This window comes from Lichenostomus cassidix, chromosome 10 (genome assembly GCF_008360975.1).
Source record: "Lichenostomus cassidix isolate B80296 chromosome 10, HeHo_3.0, whole genome shotgun sequence".
Lineage (NCBI taxonomy): Eukaryota > Metazoa > Chordata > Aves > Passeriformes > Meliphagidae > Lichenostomus > Lichenostomus cassidix.
The window spans coordinates 12,862,315-12,890,301 of NC_139491.1; the positions used below are offsets into that span (position 1 = coordinate 12,862,315).

Sequence of the window (27,987 nt, forward strand, 5' to 3'; positions counted from 1 at the left end):
AAATGCACTTACAGTATTCCTTCTCAATACTTCAGCATTTGCAGTTCTTAACAAATATAGCATCAACACTGCCAAAGATGCCATTAAGTTTTTAAAACTTACATTTTTCAGCACATTCATTTGCAATATGGTGTAAATGAAACTACTATGTCCTATCTGACCATCCTATCAACTGCTTTGCCAAACTTTAAAGTACTTTCACAGAATCATTACAAGAGAAGCTGGGGTGCAGCTTAACTGGAGAAATTCTTTGCACTGACTCTTCTTACACACCCTTATTCAATTTCTATAGACTGTTGAATGACCTTGTCATCTTTGCTGCCCTGGACTAAAGCTTAGCTACAGTCATTGCTGTAACACAATATAAATAGATCCCAGGGAAATTAAACAACTGAAGGCCAAGTCTCTGGGGGAATCATAAGTGCAGTAGGTAGCTGGCTAATTCTTCAGTAGAAGCTCCCTTTCCAAAGGGAAGTGCCATGCAGGGTCACAAAATGTGCCTTTGTGTCATTTAGACTTTGACAAATTCTTCACTTGGAAATACTGCCCAAGTCAAGGAACACCAGGAAATGCACTTTGCTTTATTTCTGCTCTCTGTGACTGGGAAGAGGCAGGACACAGAAGAGCTTTCAGACACAGAAGCTTTTCTGATTCTGGAGTAAATCACATACATGGATCTGACCAAATCTAATTATTTTTCCAAAAGTACTAGATTGGGGCTTGGAAAAATGCCAACGGGCAATGTAAAACTGGGATAACAGGACAAGTACCCCACATTAAACAGTTTAGATGACTCCAGCAGCACAAGAGAAGTGTTCCCAAAGAGAAAGCTTGCAGCGTCTCCAAGCCTCTCAGGAATCACCAACCAATTTATTAGTCTAATAGTTTATTTTATGCAGATCCCTTCTATTTCATGGCCATGCAATCACTTGGCAGCTTCTGCCAAGTGCCCTGCAGCCCCAGACCCTGAGGAATGAGCAGTGCTCCCAGCACAGGACACTCCACTCCACTGGGGAGGAGCCTGCTCCAGGGAAAGGCCAAGGAACATGGGTCACCAAAGCCAACAGACTCGTTTTTCCATCCCCTAAGGTGTCTGTGTGAAAGAAGCTACTCTGATATCATCATGCAGCAAAACCAAAGGAGCACCTACAGAACACATGCACATCTCTGCCAGTACCTCCTGGCCTCAGGGTTTTGGGTGCATTCACTGAGACCCTCTGTCACCTGGTCACCAAAGTCCAACTTTCTGAAACCCTGACTGTAACTGCCAGCACTGAGGGTGGTACAGATCCCACACAGCAGCCAGGGAAGAAGGAATTAGCAGAGTGAGTTCTTGCTTCCCTCCCTTCTTCCATGTGTAGAAGGCTTGGAGGCTAAAGGCACACAAACATGTTGCAACCCCCCATCACCAGTGACGTTAATTTAATTAATTACCAACACGATAAGAACTGGGGAATGAAGTTCAGAGATGAAGATTTCCAGGAAGCTTAAAAACCGTTTTTGTGTCACAGCATCAGAATTGATCATGCTTTCTTGAGCCTGCTAACCAAGAAGCTGAATTTGATTTTATCCTCCCAGATAAGCTTCAGATGGGTTTTTCTGAGTCACTGCCATTCCTGTACAGTCTCCACTTTCCCACCAGGGCTACAGCTGCAAATACAGTGAGTTCTGACAGGTAAACACTCCACTCAGCACAGTAGTGATACCAATGTCATGGAGGCACAGAGGCACATGCACATGCTTAAAATACTCTTTGAAAAAAATAATCTGAACACATTTAAATGGGGAGATGAGCTTCTCTGGACACTCTCTTCGTTTTAACTTTCAAGTTTTGCCAATTCCTCTCTTGTTCCACAGTGAGAAGGTTCCCCAACAAACTCTTCCATCAGCAAAACTCACTTCAACTACTGAACATACACTCTGAACCATTACAGAAACAAAACCTCTACCAGCAGACTTATCAAGTCTCACAATGAAAGACTTTCTGTGAGGGGAAAATTTCTAGACAAGGAGGAAGCAAAGGAGGAATTAAAAATAAAGGCAAAAATGCATGGTATGCACCCAAGGGTCTGCTCCTGTGGCAAATTCAAGTAATAATGGAATTTTACACTGGACTAGGAAATGGCTTGCTATTGAAAAATAAATGCAAAGACCTTTAACACAAACAAATGTCTATGTGAAACGGTGGATATTTATTTTGAGAATAAATTGTCAGATCATTTCATTCTATTTACGTGTTGACTATCACGTTAAATAATCCACTTTAAAAGTACACAGAAGTAACTGGGCAGACTTACAGTGCAGTAAGAGAGGTCACTTCTCAGAAAACAAGGTAGGAACCAACAAGAGACTAAAAACATGCAGCGTCATATTCATATTGCCACATTTCATGTTCAGTCATTGTACTCTATTTCACGCTAGCATTGCTGATTCTGCTTTACCTATCATAATTATCCTTCCATGGAGAGTCCTGCAGACATTTGCAATCATTTACAGCAGTTACATCAAAGCTGTCAACAACAAAGCAATCAAGAGTGCTTGTAATAACAATGCCAATGTTCTCTTTGATTGGAGGACATCATGAATTCTTGTTTTGTGATGCACTTCAACTGCCACAGGGTAAGCAAAATTTCTTTAAATACACAGATGTTGCACAACTGGCATTTATTTGTACCAACATCTGCAGAAAGCTCCATGGACAGACATATTGACATGCTCTAAAAGTCACTAGAAGTCTATCTGCAGTTTATTAACTGTGCAAAAGAACAGGGAATGGTAAGGCAGCCTTAGGTCATACAAAGGCATGAAGAGAGAGTGTTTGGAAGCCATGTAAATTCAGTGGCAACAGATAATGCATGAGAAACTGCTCCCTCTTTGCCACTGGGAAGCATCTAGGACTGTGAGCATATTCTTCCAAATTAGGAATAACTTTTCCTTTTGACCATAGTACCCAATTTACATGAAATCAGAAGTCTTAACACACACCTTTCCCCTTCAAGTTTCACACTTGCAGTGTTCTCTTAATTCCTGTAGCTCATAATGAAGACATTTATTTTAAGGACTCTGTCAATAAATCAGTAGTTTAGTGTCCTCAGGAGAGGCAAATGGATAACAGAACATCAGTCTCCAAAGCTTCTGTCCAGTTCATGAGGAATCAGTTTACCATAGTCACAAAACCCAGTGTGGTGCCTTGCCTCGTTTCACCTCAAATTGTACCAGGTAGGACCACATCCCAATAACTAATATTTTTAATTTTTAAATGCCTAAATAAATAAATGTACTGGTCCAAATTACACAGATTATTCACAAGAAATAAAAAGATTAACAAATCAATCCCTTTTTAATGTGTGGATGTGGCTCTCATCTTTGCAGGTTTATATATTGCATACAATTCTACCTGCTATATTCTCCAGGTGTGCAGCTGCCAGAGGCAGAAGATTGGCTGTGCACTGTTTTCTAAGAAATAATTTGGCATGCACAAGTATTTCAAACAGGCAGTTTGGCAGTGGGCAAACACAGCAGTCAGACAGGCACTATCACTGTGAGAAGTCTGGGTGAACTTTCCAAGCTGCAGCATAAGCAATCATCTTAGCAGTGGAAAATCACAACCTAATCCATTTTCCTGTGCTGAGTCTTTTGTAGCTGTAGTGATGAATGCCTTTTACTGTAAATGCTATAAAGCAAAAAAAGAAAAAAAAAGGAATCCAGCGAAGAAACTTACATAGGAAAACTCCTCATATGTGATATACACTTCAAATAACTCAAAGAACCCATTAAAAAAAAAAAAAGATTACTTCTACTGGAGTTATTAGAAAAGAGTACTCTTCTGTGAAGCTAGTCTATGTCAGCACAAATTATGTAGATGTGGAAAATATAAATTACAGCAATCAGATTATATGGAATGTATCATGTTTTGGTCACCATATTTAGATACTGAGAATTATGATAAAGAATAAACACTCAACACATCACATGCACCATGACTGAATGTTTAACTCAAGCACATGAATTCTTCCTTCTTGCAATTCAATTAATTCTGACCTTGTGAAAGTTGCAATTTCCCAAACTCACTTTTCTTTCATTTTCTCATCTGTCTGCATGCTTACTGGAAAGAAAATCCAACAAAAACGCAGAGATAATACACATTCTAATATAATTCTGTAAAATAGTATTTTCATCTGAGGAGTATTAGTGTACTGAGAAAATCCACATCATGTAGACCACATTGTTAGTAAGTTTGCACGTGTTTGAAATTACAACTTTGTTTTGAAGAATAAGAAAAGAAAAAAAGATTATTCATTTCTGTCCTAGGACACACAGACACCACATCCTTTCACCCCAGTGCTCCTTTGTCTCGCAGCTCTGTTAAACAGGCAGCCACTGCCAGATGCTCTGGCTAGAAATGGCCACAGATGGTCAGCTGTCCAGTTAACAGACCAGAATGCTCTTCTCAAGTCTCCCCTAAAAAAGTATCTCAACTGCATGCAGCAGATGAGAATATCTGAACATGGTCAAGAAGCCATTTGACCTAGTGAGACTGCAGGGCAACTTTGATAACTTAGTCAAGATTAATTCTCCACAAAACCACCAAGTAAATTATTTCAACACATTTCAAACAGCAAGTGCCAAGTCCTATATTAGTTCTGTGATTACATGACAGATTGCATCTTTTGATGAAAGAAATTCTCAGTTCAATACATAAATAGAAGTACCTTCTGCCTAGGGATGATCCCAACTCATATGTCCTAATACACATTGCAAGAGCTACAGGAGGAAAAAGAATCAGGTGATCTATGGAAAGACTCCAGTGGGACTCAGCAAGCTCCGTGTCCCAATATTTGTGCTCATTCCTGCAAATATTTACCAATGATCCTTAAAAATATTAACAGGATTATTACATGCACAAGGGCTACTTGCTTCTATGTTGAACAAGCAGTGCTTGTCCAGCAGTACAGCTGTGACAAAGGCTACAAATAAGAGAGAAATACGTTAAAAATACCAGAGAAAAATCTTGGGTGTTTTGTATTAATCTTTCACTCTTCCTAGATCAGGCATAAATACAAAAAAGCTGAAAAAGCCTGCACATTAAAGTGAATATAAAAAAGACATGTCATTTACTAGCAGTATTTACTAACTACATTCTGTATCTCATGATAAATAGTTGGGTGTCCTTCCAACTTACACAAGACTTACAAGATCTGGTTATCTAAGTGTAGTACAACACATATTTTGTGAGAGGATTATTCCCTCAGCAGCCTAACTTTCAAAGCTCATTGCTGGGACCAAACCTAACACTGCTGCCTTGCAGTCCTCATGATTTAAGCCATCACTGTCTTCCAAAAGAGAAGATTTGAGAAATATATTATCCACTCACCCAAACCACTGACAGTATATTCCAGGTCACCAGCATCCAGCAAAATTGGTCCATTCTCCTGCTGCCCCTCCTCCTTGTAGTAGAGTTTGTAGCCCTGGACAGCTGCAGTGTCCTCAGAGTCCTGCTGCCACTGCACTGTGATGGTTGTGCAGTTCATGGGCTCCAAACGCAGCTCGGGAGACTTGGGTGCTGCGTTTAGAGAAACATACATCCATAATAATCTTATATCCTAGAAAGAGCTATCTTTCATGCAAAACTCTGGATGTCCATCAGTCCAAAATTCACTCAAGTGAAGTTTGAGTCACTTTGATTCTAACTCATCTGTGTATTCACATAATTCTTTCTTATGATGTCTGACTCCCTATAACCTGAATCGAACAACTTAATTTAAAATACAACAGAATAGAAACTGTTTTTAATTCTGCATCTTAATAAATATATAATTGAATTTATGAGGTCATTTTCTTGAGCAAAAATTAAAAATTTCCAAAGATAGTTATAAAATTACTTCCTATTTTACAGTGAGCCAGAGCAAATATTAACAATAACATCACACTTCATCAAGCATTAATAATTCACTATATTAGTCAAAACTCAGTTAAATGCAAAGCAGGAGGATGTCAACTACACCTAAGAAATAAAGTTAAAAATTCAGATCTACATAGTTTCCAAGCTCTTTTTGCAAAGTTCAATGCTCTTCTGCATGACATTACTGAATAATAATGAAATCCAAAACTCAATTATAACAAATTAGACTCCAAATATCAAGTCAATTTGCATATTCAAAACACACTTTTTTTATAATACCTCAATAAATAAATACATTAATTTTACAAAACATTTTTATAATGCATTAACTTAGATCCTTTATTAGCACATTACACTGCTAATGTGTAGTGTCCCAGTTTGCAGGAATGTATTTTACACTGAACAAAATAGTACAGAAAATCTAGATCTGTTTGTGGGCTGCTCAAATGTTTTAGCATCCAGACTCATTTTCTTCCATTCTATATAATATAAATGAAAAAGAAAATTTAAGAAATCCAACAACCCCAAAAGGCACTGTTGTTCAGTGCAAAGCACGTCCAGAATTACCTTTCACACTCGTAGCTTTGGGGGTTCGGTGTGAGGTCCACAAAGAAGCCTCTCCCCAGCCAATCCTCGTTGCAGCAGTGATGCGAACCAAGTAAACACTGTCAGGCTTCAGCCCCTCCAGGAGATACTCATCGGCAGAGCCTGGCAGCTCCAGCACCTGGATCTTGGTCTCTGTGCTGAGGCGGAAGGACAGGCGGTACAGCACCACCTGGCCTCGCCTGTACTTGGCAGGAATTGGCAGCCAAGAGATGAGGATGTCTGTAGGACTCCTGCTCGTCAGACTGATCTCAGGAGCTCTCAAGGGAACTGAAAAGGCAAAGAGAGAATCTGAGCTCAGGGAAAACACGGGAAGTTCTTGTCTGATACTTCAGCCTTCAATGAGATGCCAGTAATGTAAAACTAAATAATCCAACAAGTTTTGTAGATTCTTGTTAAAGGATAACTTGACACTTCTCACACTTCTCACTTGCTGCATGCAGCACAGCCTAAGCAAACTTTTTTCTGTAAGACCCTCAATGTTTTCTTCTTTCATTGCTGCCAGCAGTAATCAAAGGCAATCAGCCCCTGACTGCCCTGACTGTCTGTCAAGGTGAGATGCAGCAGCTCCAACCCAGAGCCCAGACAGCAACCTGCACTGTTGAACACTTGGTGCATGTTTTCTTCTCCAGCCATGTAATGAGGGCTCTAACTGCTGACAAAGGGACAGGCAGACGACCAGAAATGGCAATGTTCCATGCTGCCAAAGCTTAACCCTGTCAGACTTTATTAATCAGTTCTAATGATCTACACTAAACAGTTTGTTGTTGCCATGATGTTCAGACTAATTAAATCACTGCACAGAAATAAGTCAGCAGGGTCTTTTACAAAGTTCTGATTCTACTAAGAAGGGCACATAGATGCAAAAAAACCAAAAAGGTCAAATTTTTTCGGTATAGCAAATTTTTATTTTAGATTTTCCTACAAAATTTGCAAAAGATGCTGTGGGTGTGTGGCTTGATCCACATTTCAGATGCCCAAGAGAGAGTCACAGAGACTAAATCCTAGGTTACTGTCAAATTCTCATCATCAAGTGAGTTCTTAAAGATCTAGATTAGTTATTAACATGATCTAATGAAATGTCTTTCAACATAGAAAAAGACTGTGTGTAATGCACATTGCTGCCCTGGCAGAATGTTATTTTATTCTCACTCCTCTCCTGAGCTGGCTGTCTTGTACTGTGGTATCCAGAAATCTCACTGGTCTCAACAGAAATTTGAGACCGTCAAGAACTGCTACCACTGGATTGCACGATTCTGCCCAGTGCAGATAAAAACATTCACCAAAATAATTTATCTTACCATCTTCAAGGGTGTGCTGAGTCACATGGTCTGACATCTGACTGGCTCCCAAAGGCATGTAAGCTACAATATAGAAGGTGTAGTTGCTGGCTGGCTCCAAGTCATCAATAATGTAATGGGTTGTATCATTTCCAATCACCACTTGGTACTCTTCATTATTTAAACCTGGTATAAAACAAGAGTTAGTCAAACAAAAATTCCTGAAAAACCTCTAGCACCTCAGCTTTAAGATCTTATAAAGTTAATTTCATATTCTTCCCCAGCCTACCTCTATTTTTTTCCACCCTATTAAGCAAAAGCTCTTTTATGCACAGGAGTAACTGTGTCTTGCTGCAGTGTAGGTTGTGGTGTTTCAGGATTTACCTCAATAAGGGATGCTGAATGAAACTCTAAACCCTATTTAGCATTAGTCACAACAAACTGTGCCCCATGTACAGTAACACAACAGACAAGCTCTAATAGCCTTATCATTCATACCCAGCTTCTAAATCTATTTGTTTAGAGCCAGGGGTTTTTTTCAAAACCTATTTACAGAGCCTTTCTATAGCAGACTGTGAGGAATGTGAGGGCTCCACTCCATCAAAAACAAAACAAACACCCTCCTGCCCCCCAAAAGAAACAAACAGAAAGAATTTATTCAGCAAAAGGGTCTCATTTTAGTCCTGCAACTTCTATTACATTTGATTGACACGTTTTTTATTTCAATTTGGAGAAAGGCCAATAAGAACAGACCAGAATAAGCTTTAAAAATGTTTGGCTCCTTAGCGAGTTGTTAAAAAAGAAAAAAAAAAAATTGTCAGCAATTCACACTAAAATATGCATAGCAATGCATGCAGCAGTCCTTGTCTTTGTTGGGCTTTATTCCTATAGAGGAAGGCTATAAAGTGGACCAAGTGTGGTGAAAGCTGCTGTGTTAACGAACAATTCACACCAAGTGCATGTCAACTTAATCAAAACTCTGTGAGAGCCAGCTCCTCCTCTTCACAACTGAATTTATAAACAAAACGAAAGGCAAATTCCACCATTAAGTTTTCCCACATTTATGAATTAACTTGATAGCATTTTAATTAGACAAGATTACGAGCATCTCACAACAGACTAGTTAATGGCTTGTTAATTAGGAATTGCAAGGCACGATTTCTGACCTGCTAAACAAGATCCTTGAGCTCAAATTAAAAGGACTTGTTCTCTCATTGAATGGATTGCTAGGCCTCATGCAGAGGCCCTAATGAAACAGCCATAATAGAGAACAAGGCTTGCCTTCCACCACAATCAGTGTTCCCTTTGTGCCTTTTCTAAATCACTAACAAGGAATTAACACACTCCAACATGCAGGCTCATCAGACCCTTATTCTTCTTGCTACTATGACCCCGATTTGAATGTGAAATATTCTGCTAAAAGAAACAAAAAACAAACACAGAAAACCCACACCTGTTAGTTTCTTCAACTAGCTTGATTAAAACACTCACTTTTTTTTTTAATATAGGGAAAAGAACATGAACTTGTTTTTACAGTGAAACATTGGAATACTTGAGTTGTGAAATGCAACAATAAGTGATGGTATCTTTTGTATTCAAAGCACCTACCACATTGTCACGTCTACAAAAAAACCTCTTTAAAACTGCAAATGATTCATGCATTACCCAGTTTTGCTTTCTGTTTAAAGTTTATGGAATCATAAACATCAGTACAACTTAGGAGACTTGGCAAGCACTGTTTTCCTTTGGCAATTCTATGTTTTTTACTCACACTTGCAAATGAGGTTCCTAACTAAAACAAGAGAGCAATATGCCTATAGCTTTTTTGTTTATACATTTATGTTCATAAGAAACTTCAAAAAAGATAAAATCCAGTAAAGTCAGATATATCTGAGATAATTTTTAACCTTCATTAGGATCAGAAACAGGGTGTGAGGGTGGAATGGGGAAAGACAAGCTGAAAGGAATAATGAAGGCAACGCATTCATAGAAAATATTTACATTAATACATAATTATCTAGAATTCTTAAAGTAAATAAGATGTTGACAATGTCAACAGTCTATGTTAGCACTTCTATGACTTGCTATGGTGTGAATGTCATTAAAAGATTTTCCTTAATATTTAATTTGCCTTTCTTTAAATGTAGCTGTTCCTAAATTTACATTAGAGAGATAGCTGATGTGATAATTTTTCACAAAGGCATTTTCCTAGACTTTCAATAATGCTTCTGATATGAGGGTAACATCCTCAGAAAGGTTTACAGGCTATCACTCTATCATTTAGAAAGCCATTATTTTTACAGAAGTGCAGTCCACTAGCCTTTGAAGCTCAACATTTTTCTATAAAATGAGACAAAAGTGGGGTTTATGTTCTGACGCAAATTTCTGATACTGTGAAATCATGTTACAAAATCAAAAGTGCATGCAGATCACCTACATTTTGAATCTCCCCATTGTAATTATTCCTCTTTACACATCCCTCTCCACTCTCCTTGGGTGGATTTTTTCGCTAATGTGAAAGGATGCACAACATTACATTAAATAAAATAAATATCACAAGACAGTCAGGAAAGATGGAAAGAATGGGTATTTGAGAAAGTAAGTTCTAATAAATCCGTGGTTTCTGTTTGGTTGCTTGCTTTTGTTTGAAATTTGTTTTGTTTTTTAAACCAAGTCAAGCTATAATTTCACTTCATAAAATATAACCTTTGTATAAGCAACCAAATAAGGCAGAGACTGCAAAATGATTTTGCAAAAAACATATTCCAGAAGATACCTCCTTTTACTACTGTGGAAGAGTATTTCCTGCACTAATACACACTTCCCCAAGGACAGTTTTCCAGTTTTCTTTGAAGTTATCTGGTCTCTACTCTCTACAGTTATCCAGCAAACCTATCCAGTGTGACTTTATTCATATTAGCTTTAAGAGGGGATTGTGAGCACAATACCTCAGTGACTGAAAGAGTAGGGGGTAATTTCCCACATCTCTTGTTCTCATTATCTTTTAAAACTCTTTCCTTCCTTCCTTCCTTCAGACAAAATTCTCCTGTGTCCTGAACTATCCCACTTGCAAAAGCAAATGTGGCTATTCCTGCATCAGTATTAGAGTAATTAAGCTGTCCTTCCTGTCCTCTGCTTAGCAGATGGCAGGCTGGTATTCCACACACAGCTGAGCATCTGCAGTCCTGTCCTTGAATAAACCACTTACTGAATAGAAATGGAAACAGAAATCACTCCTAGCAAACAGAGCTGCAATGCAACTAAGCCATTCACCTAACAATTTCTCAACTCATTAAGCCATCACCTCCTGCTTTTGAAAAATGGCTGTTTCCTACCACCTTATATTACCTTAAAGCAATTACATAATACTAAAGGCTTTTAAAATGTCTGATTACTCATTTTTATTACAACTATCCATTCCCTTCTATACAGGAACTTGTATATAATTTCAGGGATAAGCCATTCATGGCCATTCAGCATTTGTGTTTGAGTAGCCTTTTCTCATTACAGGAGACCATGGGGTGAAACAAGAGTTTACCATTTGGCCAATATTCCTTTTAAAAGAAGGGAGTTAAGTCAAAGTATCAACTATTCAATTCCAAAACACATGAAAGCCAGTAAAGTCAAAAGAATTTGGGTATCTAGCCAAAAGAGCAGTCTGTGGGGAGAAGTTCAACTCTGTAAGCCTCCAGGACTCTGCTGTATGCTCTGTCCTTCCCTGCCAAGCACACACAGAAGAGAAGAGGCAGAAGCTCCTGTTGAGTTCAGAAGGAAATCCAGAGAGCACTGTGGAAGCCCCAGGTTCCAAAGCCTTCTCCTAACTTCAAAATCTGCTCACTGGAGCCATCAGACACAGGAAAGCTGGAAGAACACTCAGTCCCACAAATGACATGATGTGGCAAAAGCATTTTTCCCCAAACCTGCCTGTTGATTACAGCATGCATTTATACACTGGGACATTCTGATGCAGCCCTGGATACCAACCACTCAGATTTGACAGTCTTTGCAAGGACATTGAAGTTCTTGTCCCATAGAAATCATTAGATGGCATTTAAATCAAACTGCTTACCTTCTGCTTTCATGTAATGCACAGAGTATGCAATCACTTTGTCTGAATTATAGAGTGGCCTCTCCCAGGCCAGCAGGATTGCTGAGCTCGACATGGTTTCAGCATGGACGTTGTAAGGTGCACTGGGCCTGTCTTCTGACATAACCACAGTGAGTCTGGCCCTGGACAGGATGGAGCCCTGGCTGTTCTCAGCCATGCACTGATAAATGGCATCGTCTTCAGGAATGATCTGGTTAATCACCAATTTACTGGGTGCAAAAGGAAGAAAAAGGTGGAAAAAAGCTCACCTCTTGGATAAACATAGCTCCACATAATGCAGCAACAGTTATGTTTGCTTCTGCTTCCTAATTTTAGTATAACTGGCTTACACACCACAAATTCTCCTATTAGAAATGGATGCACAGCAGTGAAATTTAGCATCTTGAAGTGCTCTGCAAAACCTAACATGCTTCTGTTTGTGCCTGCAAAGCCAGGCACAGTGAAAACAAAGCTGCACATCTATTCCCTCCCTGCAAAAATCAGAACCTTAAGCTTTTACTTCCTCAACCAACTCTTTAATATAAGCTGCTTCCTCAACCGAAGTAGTATCAAGGTTCTACTACTCTGTAAGTCTAAAGTAACTCTGTGGCTAAACTCTTCAGTTCAGTCCTGCCCACCCTTTGTGCCAGGTAAGGCAATTATCACCCAAGCTTCACTAATTTTAGATATTGATTAATCTGCATCCATCACTACATTTAATGCCCAATTTCAGGTTTACATGAATTGTATCTCAATTGGCTATATTTAGCTATTGGAATGTCATCTCTTGGTAGCACACCACTAGCACAGCTCTCCTACAGCAACTGCAATCTTACCTGTTGTACATTTTTATTCTACCATTGGAGTGTATTCTCCTTCCATTCTTTAACCATGAAATTTTGGGGGCAGGATTTCCTTCTGCTTGACAAGCAAAACGAGCAGTACCAGCTCGAGGCCTTGTTAAGCTTTCTGGCCATTCCACAAATGAAGGTGGAGCTACAGGTAAGTTACAAGAGGAAAAAATAAATTAAAAATCAAGCCCCTACAAATGCAAGTACAGTAGTAGTAGTAGTAATAAATAGTAATAATAACATTTTCGAAATTAAAACCTCTCTCCTCAAGCCATTCAAATACACATATACACATGCAGAAAGCACATTTCTTGTAAACAAAGCACATTTGTTTAAAGATAGACTATCTGCACAGATAGAATTTTTGTTCATGCATTTATGAACACAAACAAATCAAACTCCAGACTCTGACATACTGTTGTCAAAGAACAGATACACATTACATATTTCTACTTGGTTACAGGATCCTTTTCTGTGCTGAGAGCCTGTCTTCCCAGAGCAAACATTGCACCTGGGTATGTCCAAGTGCTCGTTCACAACTCCAATCTTGAGTATCTGACACTTCTCATCTAAGTCAACAGACAGAAGAAGGCAGCCACAGTTCTGTGATCTGCTCAATCTCTGCAGCCTCCCTACAGTCCTTGGTGCGTGATGTTTGAGATGAGATGCCAGCCCAGCACATAGCAGAGCCCAGACAGACAGACCAAGGTGCTCAGCCCTGGCAGTGCAGCAGGCTTACCCAGCACAGAGAGGGTTGCCATCGCCACGGTGAAGTTGCGAGTGCCCGGGATTGTGGCGCGGCACACGTAGACACCTGCGTGCTGCACCTTCACATCCGAGATCATCAGGTTCCCGCTGCCGAGGACACGGGTATTGAACACATCAATGGACTTATGGTCTGTTGGAGACAGCACAGTGGGTTACAAGGCTGGTCAATGCATCTAAATGACTTACCTAAACTGGGTTGTCCAGGCAATGGTGGCACAGATTAGAGTATAAGAGTCAAAAGATGCAAAGGAAATCACAGTGGAGCTTTCAGAGGTTTGCACCTAGCATTTACTTTGCTCTTTACCAACTACCTGAGCATTCAGATAGTTGGGCCTCACCACTTCTTAAGTGGTTTATATCTGAAATTCACCATCTCAGCTAAAAGTTAACTTCCCAGCTGCCTAGCACTATGATTCAGTTCATCACTACAACATCCACATCACCTTTACAAACTGTGATCATCCATCTCCTGAATTATGCTGCAGATAGAGTTAGTATATTTGATTACCATGTATTTTTTCCTTTTTTTCACAGCTCTACAACTATTAGGTGAATTTTTTTCTTACTTGTTTGTCTCTAAGATCCACTGAATCAACCAGGAAAGACAGGTTTATTTCTTACACTTTTAGAAATGTAGAAAAATTATTCATGATTTGCTTCTACATGTACAGTCCTGACTTCCACATTTAGGTACATGTCAGAATGAAAACACAGGCAGTTTTCATGAAAAAAACATGATGTGCTGCTCAATGTCATTATTTTACTGCAATCCTCCTTCTCCCCTCCCAGGCTGACTATCCTGGATTTGCTATCCCTGTTCATAGCCCAAAAGGCTCATTAACACAAGGTGCAAATCACATTCTCATAGGGCTTCTGAGAAGAGTGGAGAAACACAGGTCTGTTTCATGGACATGCCACCCCAACCTGCCCCCACCACTGACTCTGCTCCAGCCACAGACTCCCCAGAGGTCACCACCCTGCCTGTCCCTGTCCCCACCCTGTGCCGGGGGCAGTGTGGGATTGACAGCAGAAACAGGGAGTCAAAAGCTTCAGAAAACCTCGGGGCTTCTTGACAGCAGTACTGAAGCATGGAACTGAGAGTGTTTCACTCATCCTACCCTAACCTACTAATCGTTACCTACTACACAAAGCCTCAGAACAGTAACCTAATTGCTCAAATCCTTTCTTTCCAGTTTTACTTCCTCTCCACAGGCTGAAGGTCGCATGCTGCAATTTTAAGACTTACCTAACCGGCTCCATGAGATGATTGGCTTTGGATTCCCTGTGGCTACACACTCCAGTATGACAGTTTGATGAAGAGATGCTGTAATGTTTTGAGGACCAGCTATTATAGATGGCTTGTGAAAAGGCTTCAAGTCGGAGGCTTTGTAGAGATAGGAAAAAAAATACATAAAAAGTGAGCACAGTTGAACAAAAACTCTAATAAATATGAAATAAAATTTTTTTTTTAAGGACACTGAAAGTTACATTTAAACCAAAGCCTGATTTCAGCAATTGTGGAAACTTACATTGAACAATATTTTAGGCACAAGATACAAGCAAGCAAAATTATTTGGACTAGTGGTTCAGGGACACCTACAGCTCTTCAAGACATCTTTTTGCTGTAATGTAAAAGAGAATGATGCCATTGAAAAGACCTCCCATGGTAAATACCTGGAATAACACTCAGTACTGCCTCAGTGCTTTTACGTCTGTTGGCTGCTGTTGTGGCAACACATCGGTAATTACCAGCATCCTTCTGCTCAACACCATAGATCTGAAGCACTCCTGTAGGCAGAGCAGTTATCCTGCCACAGAAACCAAAAAAAAAGAAATGTAGGTAAACATTCAGCAAGTGAACAGCATTGTAGAATTAACTACTTGATTTACAAACAGCCATTGCTACACTGACCTGGGAACAGCAGGCTGGAGACTCAAAAACATTCCCAATACATGACTCACCTTCCTGCCTTTCTGAACTACAGGCGAAATTCCCCCAGCACCACGATGAGAGCAGAGGAATTTACTTTCAACAAGCAGATCTTTCTCACCCTCAGAATCAACCATCCCAACCTTCTTTAGCCTGCTACTACATTCATAGTATTCAGTAGTTTCTGAAATATGGGCATAACTGCAGTACAGTTCCAGAAATTTAGTTTCTCTTCTTTCCTTCCTTTTCATACTGGGTATCTTAGACCCTTTCAAATGGAGTTACAGGTCAAAAAGGACAGGAGTCAGTTCAATGAACACAAACTGGACAAGGAAAAGATCTAGCAGGGAGCAGACTGTATTCTTCAAGAAAATCAGTTCATGAGAAGTGCCGTTGCATAGAATCTTCCTGGTATCAAGTGTTTTAACTCAATTCTCTGTATATATAATTCTTTATTGTCCCTCTAAAGAAAAGCAAGTTCAGCATCAATTCTTCAGTAAAAGCAATCCTGCTAGTTCAAACTACTCCCAGAGCCAAAGTTCACCCATTCCATTCCCCACTTCAATGCCTGTTCCTGAGGATGACTTGCACACAAAATTCATCAATAAGAAATCAAAGATCAGTGATTACTCTGCAGATAATCGTGGGTGACTCTGGCCTGCACTCGTAGCACCTAGTTAAAATTCATTAGCAACATAACTATGACTAGCTATTTCAATAGTTGACATAGAACCTTTTTCATGTAATGGCATTGCAAGTATTCAGATTTTCTTCTTGCAGCAGGATCAAAATGACAAGAAGAAATAAAATACATTTCAAAAGGTGTTATCCTACATACCTTTCCATTACTAAAGGTAAAGTTGTTCTGTTCACTTCCCATGTCACAGTGGCAGGAGGGTTTGCTGTTATTTTACAAGCAAATCGAGCTACTCCACCTTCTTGGACTTCAGTTGAAAGTGGCTGGACTTCAAATGCAGAAATGGCTAAAAATAAGAGAATACAAACTTTAATGGACTAAAGTGAGAAAAAATACCTGGTTAAATCAAACTCTAATTCATAGATCAACTTGTAAAAATACCCAGAAATACTTCAAATAGTCCTTTTATTTCTGTGTGCAAAGAAAGATAGATCTAGCTACCTTGTCAACTTAGCTCAATAGCATGTTTTCACTGGTTGAAGGTTCACTTAAAATAACTTTGCTTTAACCTAATTCAGTAAAAAAATGTTTCAACGAAAATAAATACGACACGCTCAAATAAAATTAAGCATACAAATTGACTGGCATGCAGCTGGAAACCATATCAATTATTAGACTAACAAAGTTCAAGTCAATTCAACTAGTTTGGGCCTAGCCTTAAAAAATTTGACTGCAATAGGGAATTCCCAAAACAATATTTGATTTCTGACTCACTTTAATAAAAGAAAGCATTTGCAGAGTTGTACAAATTCATGTGTGGTCAGGAAAAGGCAATCAAAATCAAAATAAGATCTCAAAATGAGTTTCAGCATGTCAGAACATTTTTATCCCAACAGTCAGAGCAGTCACCAAGCTGATGCCTGATGGACAGAGCATCGATGTCATTTTGAGCATCTACAACTTGAGGAGTTCACAATATTGAGCCAACTGAAGTGGCAGATCAATAGATACCCTGAAGCTAATAGACAGCTAAGAAATTGATCAGCAGCTGGATTTCCTTGCTCAAAAAATAAGGGAAAGTAATAAAAAACCTGCTAATTAATTACTTATTTACTGCTATTTACAACATAACTAAGAGAGCAATTCTTCAGAAGCAACTCCTTTTGGAGAACTCAACACAAATAATTTCACATGTTTCCACCCCCAGTAACTGCAGAGGGAACAATCTCTGTAAACTCAATGGTACTTTTTTTTGTTGGTTTGTTTTAATCACATTCCAATTAAATTTCTACTTTTGTACAAATGATACAGAAACATGATTGCAACAGATAAACCAACGGTAAAAAGTTACCCACCGCTTAATATTCAAGTTTTCTGTTTAAATAATTTCTCTATTTTACCTGCAAATTCATTAGCAGAAATGGTTTTTCCCCTTATTTACTCCAAAATGCAATTCTGCATGGAGAACACAGACAGTCCAGGCATTCTATGGAGTGCCCCCCTCCCTGTCATTGTAATGGTACAGCACAGCACTGAGAGAGCAATATTGGAGTGTGCAGGCAAGGCAAACTCACCTGGGTGCTTCCCCTTCCACACACAAATTAACTCCTAGCACAGCCCCAACTACACAACTTAAAGATTCCTATTGCTCATATGCCTACTTCACTTCCCAGGTGTGAATAAATCCCCATTTTTTGCACTGCATTCCTGCAGCTGCATCAGCACTGTAGGAATGAGTGTTCCTAGTCATACCAGCAGTGCAAGTGGTGCAAATCTGTGAAAAGACCTCCCAAAGGCTGTGAATAACAAGACAACAGAACCATCTTGTACAGCCAAACCACCTGAAAGCTGTGGGAGCCACATGATGCAAACACTGTGACCACTGCAATCTAGGTCTGGCACCCCAGATGCGGCTCAGACACCCTGCACACCACAGCAGAGATGCTCCTGGTACCCATTTTTACAGCCAAACCTGGCTTTTGGCAGCAGGTCCGCACAGCCCCAGACACTCTTGAGTTCTGCCCCCTCCCTGCCTTCACTGCAGACAGAACTATCCTCTCTCACCAACAGAACTAGGTTCCACTTCTTGCTCTTTCACTTTTGAGCAGCACCAGGCTCAAGAACAAACACATAAAAACCCCCACAACTTGCATGAAGGTGTTACAGCAGAACTCTCACATTTAAAGCCTGTTGGGGGAGACACAAAAGCAGTTCTTGCCTTAAACGGATTTTCTTTTGATTGCAAAGGAACCATCAGAAGTAAAAAAAGACTTAGTTTTTTTACTATCTATAAAAGCTCAGCTTCACAAAACAGACTCAGCACAAGGCAAATAACCTGCACATACAGCAGGTTGTTCCCATAACTCTCAACTCCCTGGATTTGCTTTGTGCTGTAGCCTTCCACCAAAAAAGGGGGGGAAAAAGAAGAAAGAGGAATAAAAGGAATCCAAGCTCATCCTACTTCCTTCCCTTTCTTCCTTCTAATTTCTCCCAACACAGACATGTGTTCACCTGAAGTAAGAATAGTATTAATCAAGTGCTGCTCTTAACAGATTCTCTAACAGAAAATACAGTGCCTAGCATTCTTCATTTATTTACTGAAAGTATGATGCAGCAACCTAGACAAGTCTGCTCACATTTCAAAATAAAATCTCTAGGAATGTAACGAATGCATAAATAATAAGAACTGCTCAAACTAACACAATGTGAGTTTCAGAGCCATCCTGTAGTGCAGCTGCACCACAGCCAGTGGCATAAAAAAGGATCATTGCAACAAGGCAGAAAGGGAATCATATAGTCCTCTTGAAGCAAAGCTCTTTCACAGCTCTAAAAGTTTCATCTCCATTGGAACTATAAAATTGCACCCAGAATTTTCTTGTATTGGTATGATTACTTAAAGGGACACATTGAGACAACAAAAACATAATATTAGATTTTCATTTATGTATATAAAAAGATTTATTTCCATGCACTCAGTACATTACAGCTGAAGATTAAAGGCAGAAGTGAGACTCTCAAGAACTACAAAGCAAACTGAGGGCAATTACTATTTCACAGAATACAAAATGCCATCACAATAGCAAGCAAGAACAGGTTCAGTACATTATGCAGAAAGTCCAGTGCAAGTTGTTAATTGAAGCTGTAAGGTATGTAAAGAACATTTTTCAGCCTGAGCGGGAACAATGAATTTCCCCTGAAAACTCATCTTTAAAGACAGCAAAAGTCACATCTATGAAGAACTGCACAAAATCTTCAGAAAAACTTAATAATGTCACTAAATGCCATTTTAGAAACAAAAAATCCTTGCTTACCTCTCATCTAAATTTATACATTGCTTATCAGTTTAGCTCAATACTTGCTCCTTCTGTATTTTTCTTTACTCACATCTCTGGTTTCTTCCTAGTTCTGACTTTATTTGTTCCAGTAAAATCTGTTTTTACAAGTCTATTGCTGTCTCATGAAACCTGACCTCTTTGTAACAGGCTTGTTTTCCCAGCAAGCACTGATTCCAACTCAGAACCCCAAGAACAAGTCATTAAAGCAGTGCTGTTAAGAGGCCAGAGCTCTATAAAATGGATAAGAAACAAAGTCTCAAGAGACATAACCTACTCCCAAAAACAACCCTGCAACGCAATAAATGTAAGTGCCTTTTTATTTGTGTTTCCCCCCCTCTTCTCCAGTCTATTTAATCATTTTGTTCCCAGATTTATAGCCAAAAGAAAATGATTAATGCTACTCTGAGAAGCTGATGCTCCCACCCTTTTTAACTTGCAAGATACCAAATGCTGCTTACAGAAGCAGAAGACAATAACTAGAAACTGTATTTACTTGTATAAATTCCTGAAATTGATGTGATAGGAATGTGTGTCTGTATAGTGATTTCTGAGTATGAAGATCTTTACTGGGCAGAACTTTATGATTTATGCCGTCAATGTTATCTATGCTGAGAGAAATCAGACTTCAGTTCTGGTACAAGTTCCTTCATTTACCATTGAGTCAAATATCCACAGGTTCAAAAACCAAATGATTGCTTGCTGTGACATGCTGGTGAAGTGTTAGAGAACCACTGCTGATGTGCATGAACTGAATAGTATCCTGCATGCATGTAAAAGCTTTCTGTGTACCTAAGCAGGTTTACACAGATTTAACTATCAAGGTAAGAAAAAGTAAAACTTGAGAAGCTCATCCCTCACATCTTTTGTTTGTTTGTTTAAATGCAGTAGCAGTCCTTCACTGACTTTAATTATAAGAAGTAAAGACCAAAAAACATGTAAAAAGGAAGCACAACAAACACCCACTTCATTCACTCCTGAAAGGAAGTCCTGAAGCTTGCTACAACACAAATCCTGTGACCTGTTCCCTCGCATGCTGCACTTGCTACTTACACACTTTGTGTCATTACATGATTTCCTGAATGAGCTTTCTTAAGAGACAAAAGAAATTCCAACAACCTATATGTTGATTACTGTTTCATCACAGCAGACTCTAGCCCAAGACTGGACTACAAGTGTAAAATCAAAAACCTGAAAGGATGAAAGATAAACCTAGATCTGAAAACGTAGCACAGTTTTCAACTAACCAGAATGCACCAAATATTGAGAAACTCTGCAGCACATGATAGTGATGCCTAAGTGTTTCTCAAGAGATAATGGCCACTCAGAGAGATGAACTGCTCAGGTGGAAAGAACAAAAGTGCATAATGCCATTTGTAATGCTACTGAGAATTTCACAATAGCCCTAACCCTTCAAGTGAAACCAAGAATCTTTCCATTTTTTTAAACCCTCTGGTGAAGAGGTTTCATTTGAGAAAAAAAAAAACTTGTTTGTTAAAGAGAAGCTATGGCCTTTTCCAAAGAAATGGATTTCAGGGCAGCACATGACAACTCTTCTTGAACTAGTGTCTGTGATGTACTCTCTCTGAAACAGTGTCAAAAAATCCAACAAATATACAGGTATATTACATTTTAACACCAAAGCAAATTTGCAAGTATTTTCTTGGAGTTTTTGCAGTTTCTCAGTTCTTGAAGGAACGAGGCTTAAAAGAGACAAAAGCAGTTCTGCCATGCCTTGTGGCTATATAGACATACATTTCCAATGATTTACTACTCAAATGGCACACTTTGCTTTGGATCTGGATTTGGAACAACCTTTATCCAAGTGCATACTGACAGATCCAGACACTTGGCAAGGCTGCAGACACACAGCTCTTCTCATTTCTGAACAAGCATTTGGAGTACACTTGGCTGGCACTGTCATCAAGTGATACAATGGGTGAATCTTTCCTGAGTTTCCCAAGAGATGTTAGTAAAAATTCAGTATTTTGGAGCCCACATTCTGCTTATTACATACAGTTCAGAGGTGAATGTCACACAAATACAGCAATATAGGTAAAGATTTTCATAACTGTAAGTGAAAAGGGATTACTGTGGAAGGGGATCCTGTATGTGCTACCACAAGTACAGTGATTTCTCACACTCACCCTTAAAACTTTATTCAAGTGTTGTTTTACCTAGAATTACTATTTTTAAATTGTGAGGCATAAAAATGAGAGATTTCAGGGGAAAAAGAACCTGGCCTGTAAGGAAAGTTTGAAAGAGCTGGGATCTGAAGAGCTCTGGGAAAGGAAACTCAAGAGAGAAGCGATAGTCTTACTGATTAATGACACTCATTGCTCCCTGTCCTCTCTAAAACTTCTTTTTGTATTTTTAAGAACAGGAAAAGCAAGAAGAGGTTTTAGCTGCAGCATGGGAAGCTCAGGTGAGGTGGCTGAATGGGAATGCATTGGCATGGAGCAGGTAAGCAAGGGAGGCAACTGCATCTGCAAAGACTTCATCTCACTCATTGTCTGCACTGACATCTCCCTCCCCTAATGGCTGTTACTGGAGGCAAACAACTGAGCTGAGATGGAACTGAGTTCCAATCTGTAAGAGGAAGTGATATCATCCAGAACACATTTGGCCCTTTCGGGCACAAAGGAAAAGTGTCAGTTCATCCTGACTGTTATAAAAGACTGTAATTCAAACAACATACTGGTAATGGCATCCCTGTAAATTACCAGAGATTTGACTCTTCTGATAAATTGCAAGCGGGGCTTTTTCACTAAAGTTGGCTGGTATTTTTAATTTCTGCCAAAGTGGTTGGGAAAATAAGCTTAACTAAAATACACTTTTTTTATAACCTTGCGTTTTTAAAGAGATATTCTGAAATTGCACATTTTTGTGCTACTATTGGCTAAAATTTTAGTTAAATATACTTTGTTTTAATTAATAACCAAACCAGGCTGAAAGTCTGATACTTAAACTCAGTTGGAACAAAATTAGTTGCTTTTTTCCCCAAGAAAATCAGATGCATCACTAAATAAATAAATAATCTGATAAATCATACAGGCTGCTGACATCACTGCTCACATGTTAAGAACTCAATGAAAGTTCTGGAGAATTCTATACCAGGTGCTTAACTTATTACAGTGGAATTTTAAAGCTGTATTTTTCTTCCTCTGTATTAATAATCCCTGGCAGTAAATGCTATCACACATTGACATGTTAATGAGTTGTGTTAGCCTAACAAAAAGCAACTGACAGCAATAAAACAACTAAACAACCATTCCTTCCTTCTCCCAAAAATCTAAGAGCAGGGAGGCGCCTGTGATGTTCAGATGCCTTTTCTCAGAAATAACTTAAGGCTCTCAAGGTGGTTGTTCTTCTCACTTGCATGCTGAGGAACACCTGTAGCACGGAGAAGGGGAGAACAATGACCCATCCTGTTCCAACCCCTGTGCAGCTGCAGGAGAGAGGAGCAGAGCACTGCACATTGTCCTTATCTAAGGCACGAGGAAGTCTTGATTAGGTTGAATCTCTCACACCAGTACCTACAGATTTTAATGATCTTGAACAAAGCTGGGCCCAACCACACCTTCAGTCCCAGAAAGACAACTCCAACTGTCTCTTTTTACATTTCGAACAAGCTTTTCCAGACAATTTCACTTCCAAAGGTAGCATACATTTTAAAGGATTAACGAACAAGCTCAGCACAGTTTTAAAATCCATACACGTGTGTGTGCATAGCAAAACTGCAACAGTTAGAAAAACCACAGTCTTTAAGCTATCCTGCTTCACCTCACTGATACCTTGGGAAAAGCTTTGCTAGAATGGCACCTTGTACTCTCTAATCCCAAATTAAACTAAATCCTTTTAATGTGCAACAAGGAGATTGCTGCTATTAATCCTTGGATTTTAATGAGGTACTAACACTAAACTGTTAGACATGACTCTAAAATCAGTATTCGCTTGAATTGCCTGGAAATGTGGTCATCCCTGCTAGAGGGCATTCATTTTACTTTTCTGTTTCATTTCCCAGCTTCCTATTTTAGCTTTGATTCCTGCCTTTCTTTTGTTATATCAAGCTGGTTACTAAAAATTCACTTGAAAAAGGAGTCCAGACTCAAACTATTACCTACAATTAAATAATAGGGAGGTTAAATGAGACTGAAATTGCCACATTGATTTGACACTATCAATAATTGATATGGGACACCTTTTAATCTCTCTATCCCACAGATTTTCTTTAACCATTTGCCATTTAGAATCTCCTAGCAGGCATTTTAACATTTTAGAGAAGGTGGATCAGAATTACAGTTTGTACATAACGCAATGATATTCTACAGCAATTGTTTTGATGCTTTGGAAAACCCTGCACAGAGGGAAATTACAGAACTGCATTTTTATGAGCTGCTAGCTGTGGGCTCCTCTGGCTTTCTTACCCCTTTTTTTTCCCCTAGGCCAAAGGACAGTTTTTATCAAAATGTGATGATTTTTTGTGAACTCCTGGTGAAGCTTACTGGCATCCATGCACTTTATATTCAGAAATCCTGAGAGTTCGAAAGCCAGGCATCCAAGGCTGCTGACACATTTTTCTTCATTTTTTCCAACCTGTTGGTCAGTAGGAGTGTTAGCCTTGATTTCAATAGGCTTTGAGACAAGGCCTTACCTTAGAGAGAAAGAGACCCTTTATTGAGAAAATACTGTGCCTCCTCAGTTCCCCAGATGATGTGTCCATTACACCAGAACTCAGGCACATATTGCTTTGTTGAGATCAGGAGGAATGAAAGAAGACTAGAATATGAGGTCTTTTGGTTTCTTTAACTAATCTTTACCAAAAAAAAATTATATGAGTGGAAAATAAGCCAATATTTAACTGAAAACACAAACCTAAACAATAATTATAAAAAAACCAGAAAAATAAAATGGCCCAAACATTGCAAAAAGCTAACAAGATTAGAAACCCCATTTCTACAGTGTGAAAGACAAAAGCACAGAGTATGAGCCAGGTTTGGCCATGAAAATTGCCATTCCCTTTAGACAAAACTGATCCTTCACACCACGTGCTCCTCACGTTTCAGTTCACAGAACAGCACTGGCAGTTGTATCTGAGGAGCAAATTTTTCTGAGGCATTAGCCCACAAAACCCTTTCAAAATCTCATTCTGAGTTTTGGAGGAACCAGAAAATGCCCTGCTCTTAGGGGTAATTACAGCAAGCTTTCACTGATAAATACCAAGAAGATCCCAGATGAGGTGATGAGTGAGGATTTGGGCCATCTGCCCTTTCTGCTATTCTCAATTCACTCCTTCTGCTCTGGACAAATCTTCTCCAAGGCCCTGACTGCTCAGCTAAAGGCTGAGCTCCTTTGCACAGCTTACTGCAGTTTGACTCCAACATACTGCCAGCCAATTACATTGAGGAAACTGCTCTGCTAAAACTTATGGTCACCTTATTGCAAAACATATACTCCAAGCCTACCACATACTTACTTCCACACTAAACTAAACAATGGGAGAGAAACGCAATAGAGAAAGTAATGGGAAAAGGAAGAAACAATGGTATGTTCTAATTTTTCCTCTCCTCTCTCATATTCTTGCCAGCTTGCTGGCAGGTATCTGAGAAGTGCAATGTTTAAGCAATGGTTTCCAAACTAAGATGCAGCTCACCAGGAATTACTCTCCAATTTGTGATAAGAACAGAGAAAAGAAATAATTAGCCTCATAAAACCCATATTTATAAAATACCACACAAAACTTTTTCTTTGTACATTAAAATATTTGTACAGCAATGTCCAATGCCTCCCATTTAAAAAAAAAAAAAAAAATTGCCCATTCACAAACTACCCACTACTTTTCTGGTGCTGAAGAATGCTATAATCTAAAGGCAATGAAATGGAGAAGCAAAGAGGTCAACAGCCTGAGCACCCTTGAACAAAAGTTCCCTTGGAGATGTCAGCTGCAATCTCATTTGTTTCCTCTAACACTTTCAGGTCCCCCTGCTCCTTTCTTTAAAGCTCCCAATTCAGTGGCTGACAAATGATCATTTTAAAAATCCCTGTACAGGAATAACCAAGTCTGAATATATCCGCTGAAGATCACTAAGCTCTCCATCGTTTGGTCTGTGACCAGATTCTATAAAAGTGCTTATGGCCACACACAGGCAGTTTTCACCACCAGCTTCTCAAAGTTAACACCAGTCTGAAGTTTCATATACAGTGTTTTCTCTTCCTGAAAACCTGAGAACCAACTAGGCTATTCTGGACTGTGGACTGTGTTTTTAGGGAAATGTGCTCATTAATCCTTTCCTTCCTATGCTGTATCATTATTCCTTCATTCTTAGAGTATTCTCAAAGAGTGGAAAAATATATTGTCTTCTCCACTGCCCTGGATTCAGCTTAGAACCATGACATGCACATACAGAATGGAAACTAATGTGAGCAAGTCTCTGATCTATTCCAGTGCAGAAAATCAAGAGCAGAGGACTCAAATGGATGCATTGAAGACAGCTGACAGGAAAGGAGAAAAACCTTGAAAGTGAAGAAAAAATACCTCAACACCATCACAATACATCAGGAATCCCTCTGATACTGATCAATTTTTCCAAGGATAAAAGCAATCATTTCTTCTCAGGACATACTGTACTTTAAGCAAGATGCTCTTTTCTTTTGCTAAACAGGCAGCACTAAATTTTGGAAAGTGTTAACCTTAGCAACAGAAAGAGCTCAAACTTAGCATGCACACTGTATGTTATGAATAAACGTCAAAATAGCTGAATAAAATTGGCTCCTCAGAAGTGGGTAATCACCCACCAAAAAGTTCTCTTCAATGCAGAAATGCACATGCAGGAACAAAGAGATACTATTTGACAAGGTGGCTATTAGTCTGTACTGTTCCCTCCTCACACCTTCAAACCACTGGAACAGACACAGCTTGTTATCCATGGCATAAAAACATAATTGTGACAATAAAAGGGATCCTGGGCAGCAGCAATGTGCTAGAGAAAATAACAGGAGGATCCTCACCAACAAACTACCAACCCATGAATGCTTTATTTTACAGTTTGTTCTCCTGCCCATCAGGTGCTCTTAGACCACACTGAGATGAGAATCCAGACTTGCAATGCACCAGAATTCCCAGTCTGTGGAGAAAGAAAGTACAGGATAATACACCTAGGTCTTTCTATTTTACTTTGGTCTAAGCAGCTCCTGATATTGCAACGACACCACTTGCAGCTACAAGCAAGCTACTCACATGACCACACATACTGCCTTACTACACCTGAATCATTTAATAGGAGGCAAAAAATATACCACTAGCACCCCTCCCAATAAAATCAGACAAACATTTCACCTCAGGAGTTACCACTAGCATTGTTTCAAATGAATTAAAAGCTGGAGGCTTTGAAATATATATTCAACAGTTTATTGATGGTGTGACTGACATTCTTTACCAAACCATGTAAACAAGCATGAGAGATTTGATCTTTTCACTTCTGAAGGCATCCCAGCTGGGGTTTTCCCTTCTCAGCCTATCTATCATCCAGGCAACAGTGTGTGGCCACAGAAGGCACAATAAATGCTAATGCACTTATCAAGGAATTCCCCTCTGCTCTTCTGCAGACAAGAAGCATAGGAAATAGGAGAGAAAAGGCACACAGTAAGCCACATTAACCAGCTTCAAAGCTGTTCTACTTGTGTGGCTGCATGCATTCAGGAGAAAGAACACACCACTTTCTCCCTTGCAAGGACTGATTTCCTTCAGCAGTTTGCCCAGTGATTGCCTTCTAGTATCTACGCTTAATCCCACAGATGCCTTTCTTTGGAGTTGCTGCCATTCTGTGAAGAATTAGTTCTGCTTAATAGCCCAACTGTTGCATGGGGAACATCCAGCACAGTTTTGCACTTTACAACATGAAGACAAGGATCAGAACACAAGAAGGATTTTGCAACAAAAGACATGTCCCTTCACAGCTAACCTAATCTGGCATCCAAAAAGAAAAAAACATAAAAAACCCCCAAAACCCTACAAAACCAACCCCCCCACAAAACAAAACCAGCAAAACCAAAAAACTCCACACAAATCAAAACAGAATATTAAAGATTTAAAGATTGACTGCTATGATTCTAAAGACCCTCAAAGAACAAGAAAAATTTAATAATCACTCAGTGCAACACAGAAAAGACAATTTCAGCACTTTACAACAAGAGTCTGCAGCACTGGAAGCATAAATCTGCCCCATTCTGACCAGTGAGTTTCACTGCAGATGCCAGCATAAGGGTAAGACCTCTATTTATCAGCCTTGTACCTCTAAAAATAAATAAATGCTATTCCCGGCTAAAATAAAACTAGACCCTAAGTAGAATGCAAAGCCCACTCTTCACCTCAGCCTGCCTGGCTCATCAATCAGAGGAAGCAGCACAGAGCACATCCCAGGCAGGAGTGGGGCCCCACACATTCCTGTGCTGCACCGCCCACCTCTGCGCCTTCCTCACATCTGGGGCAAGGCAGAGGAAGAGCTTTCATTTCATACAGTGGCAAACGGACACCATCCCCGTATGAATGAGTGTAAGGTGATATGGCAGTGCTGTTAAGTCTCCAGGCTGTCAGAAGT

General features: G+C 39.4%; 1 protein-coding gene across 1 annotated transcript in view; it reads right to left on the bottom strand.

The window, feature by feature from the left end:
* Window positions 1-27,987, bottom strand: part of PRTG (protogenin) — a 76,670-nt gene that overhangs the window by 30,641 nt on the left and 18,042 nt on the right. Inside the window, exons 3-11 of the mRNA XM_085070695.1 lie at window positions 16,260-16,404; window positions 15,166-15,299; window positions 14,738-14,875; window positions 13,463-13,621; window positions 12,709-12,868; window positions 11,855-12,102; window positions 7,807-7,971; window positions 6,470-6,775; window positions 5,375-5,563 (exon numbers count right to left, since the gene is read on the bottom strand). Coding sequence (XP_084926821.1) covers window positions 5,375-5,563; window positions 6,470-6,775; window positions 7,807-7,971; window positions 11,855-12,102; window positions 12,709-12,868; window positions 13,463-13,621; window positions 14,738-14,875; window positions 15,166-15,299; window positions 16,260-16,404 — 1,644 coding nt within the window. The remainder of the gene's footprint in view (window positions 1-5,374; window positions 5,564-6,469; window positions 6,776-7,806; window positions 7,972-11,854; window positions 12,103-12,708; window positions 12,869-13,462; window positions 13,622-14,737; window positions 14,876-15,165; window positions 15,300-16,259; window positions 16,405-27,987) is intronic.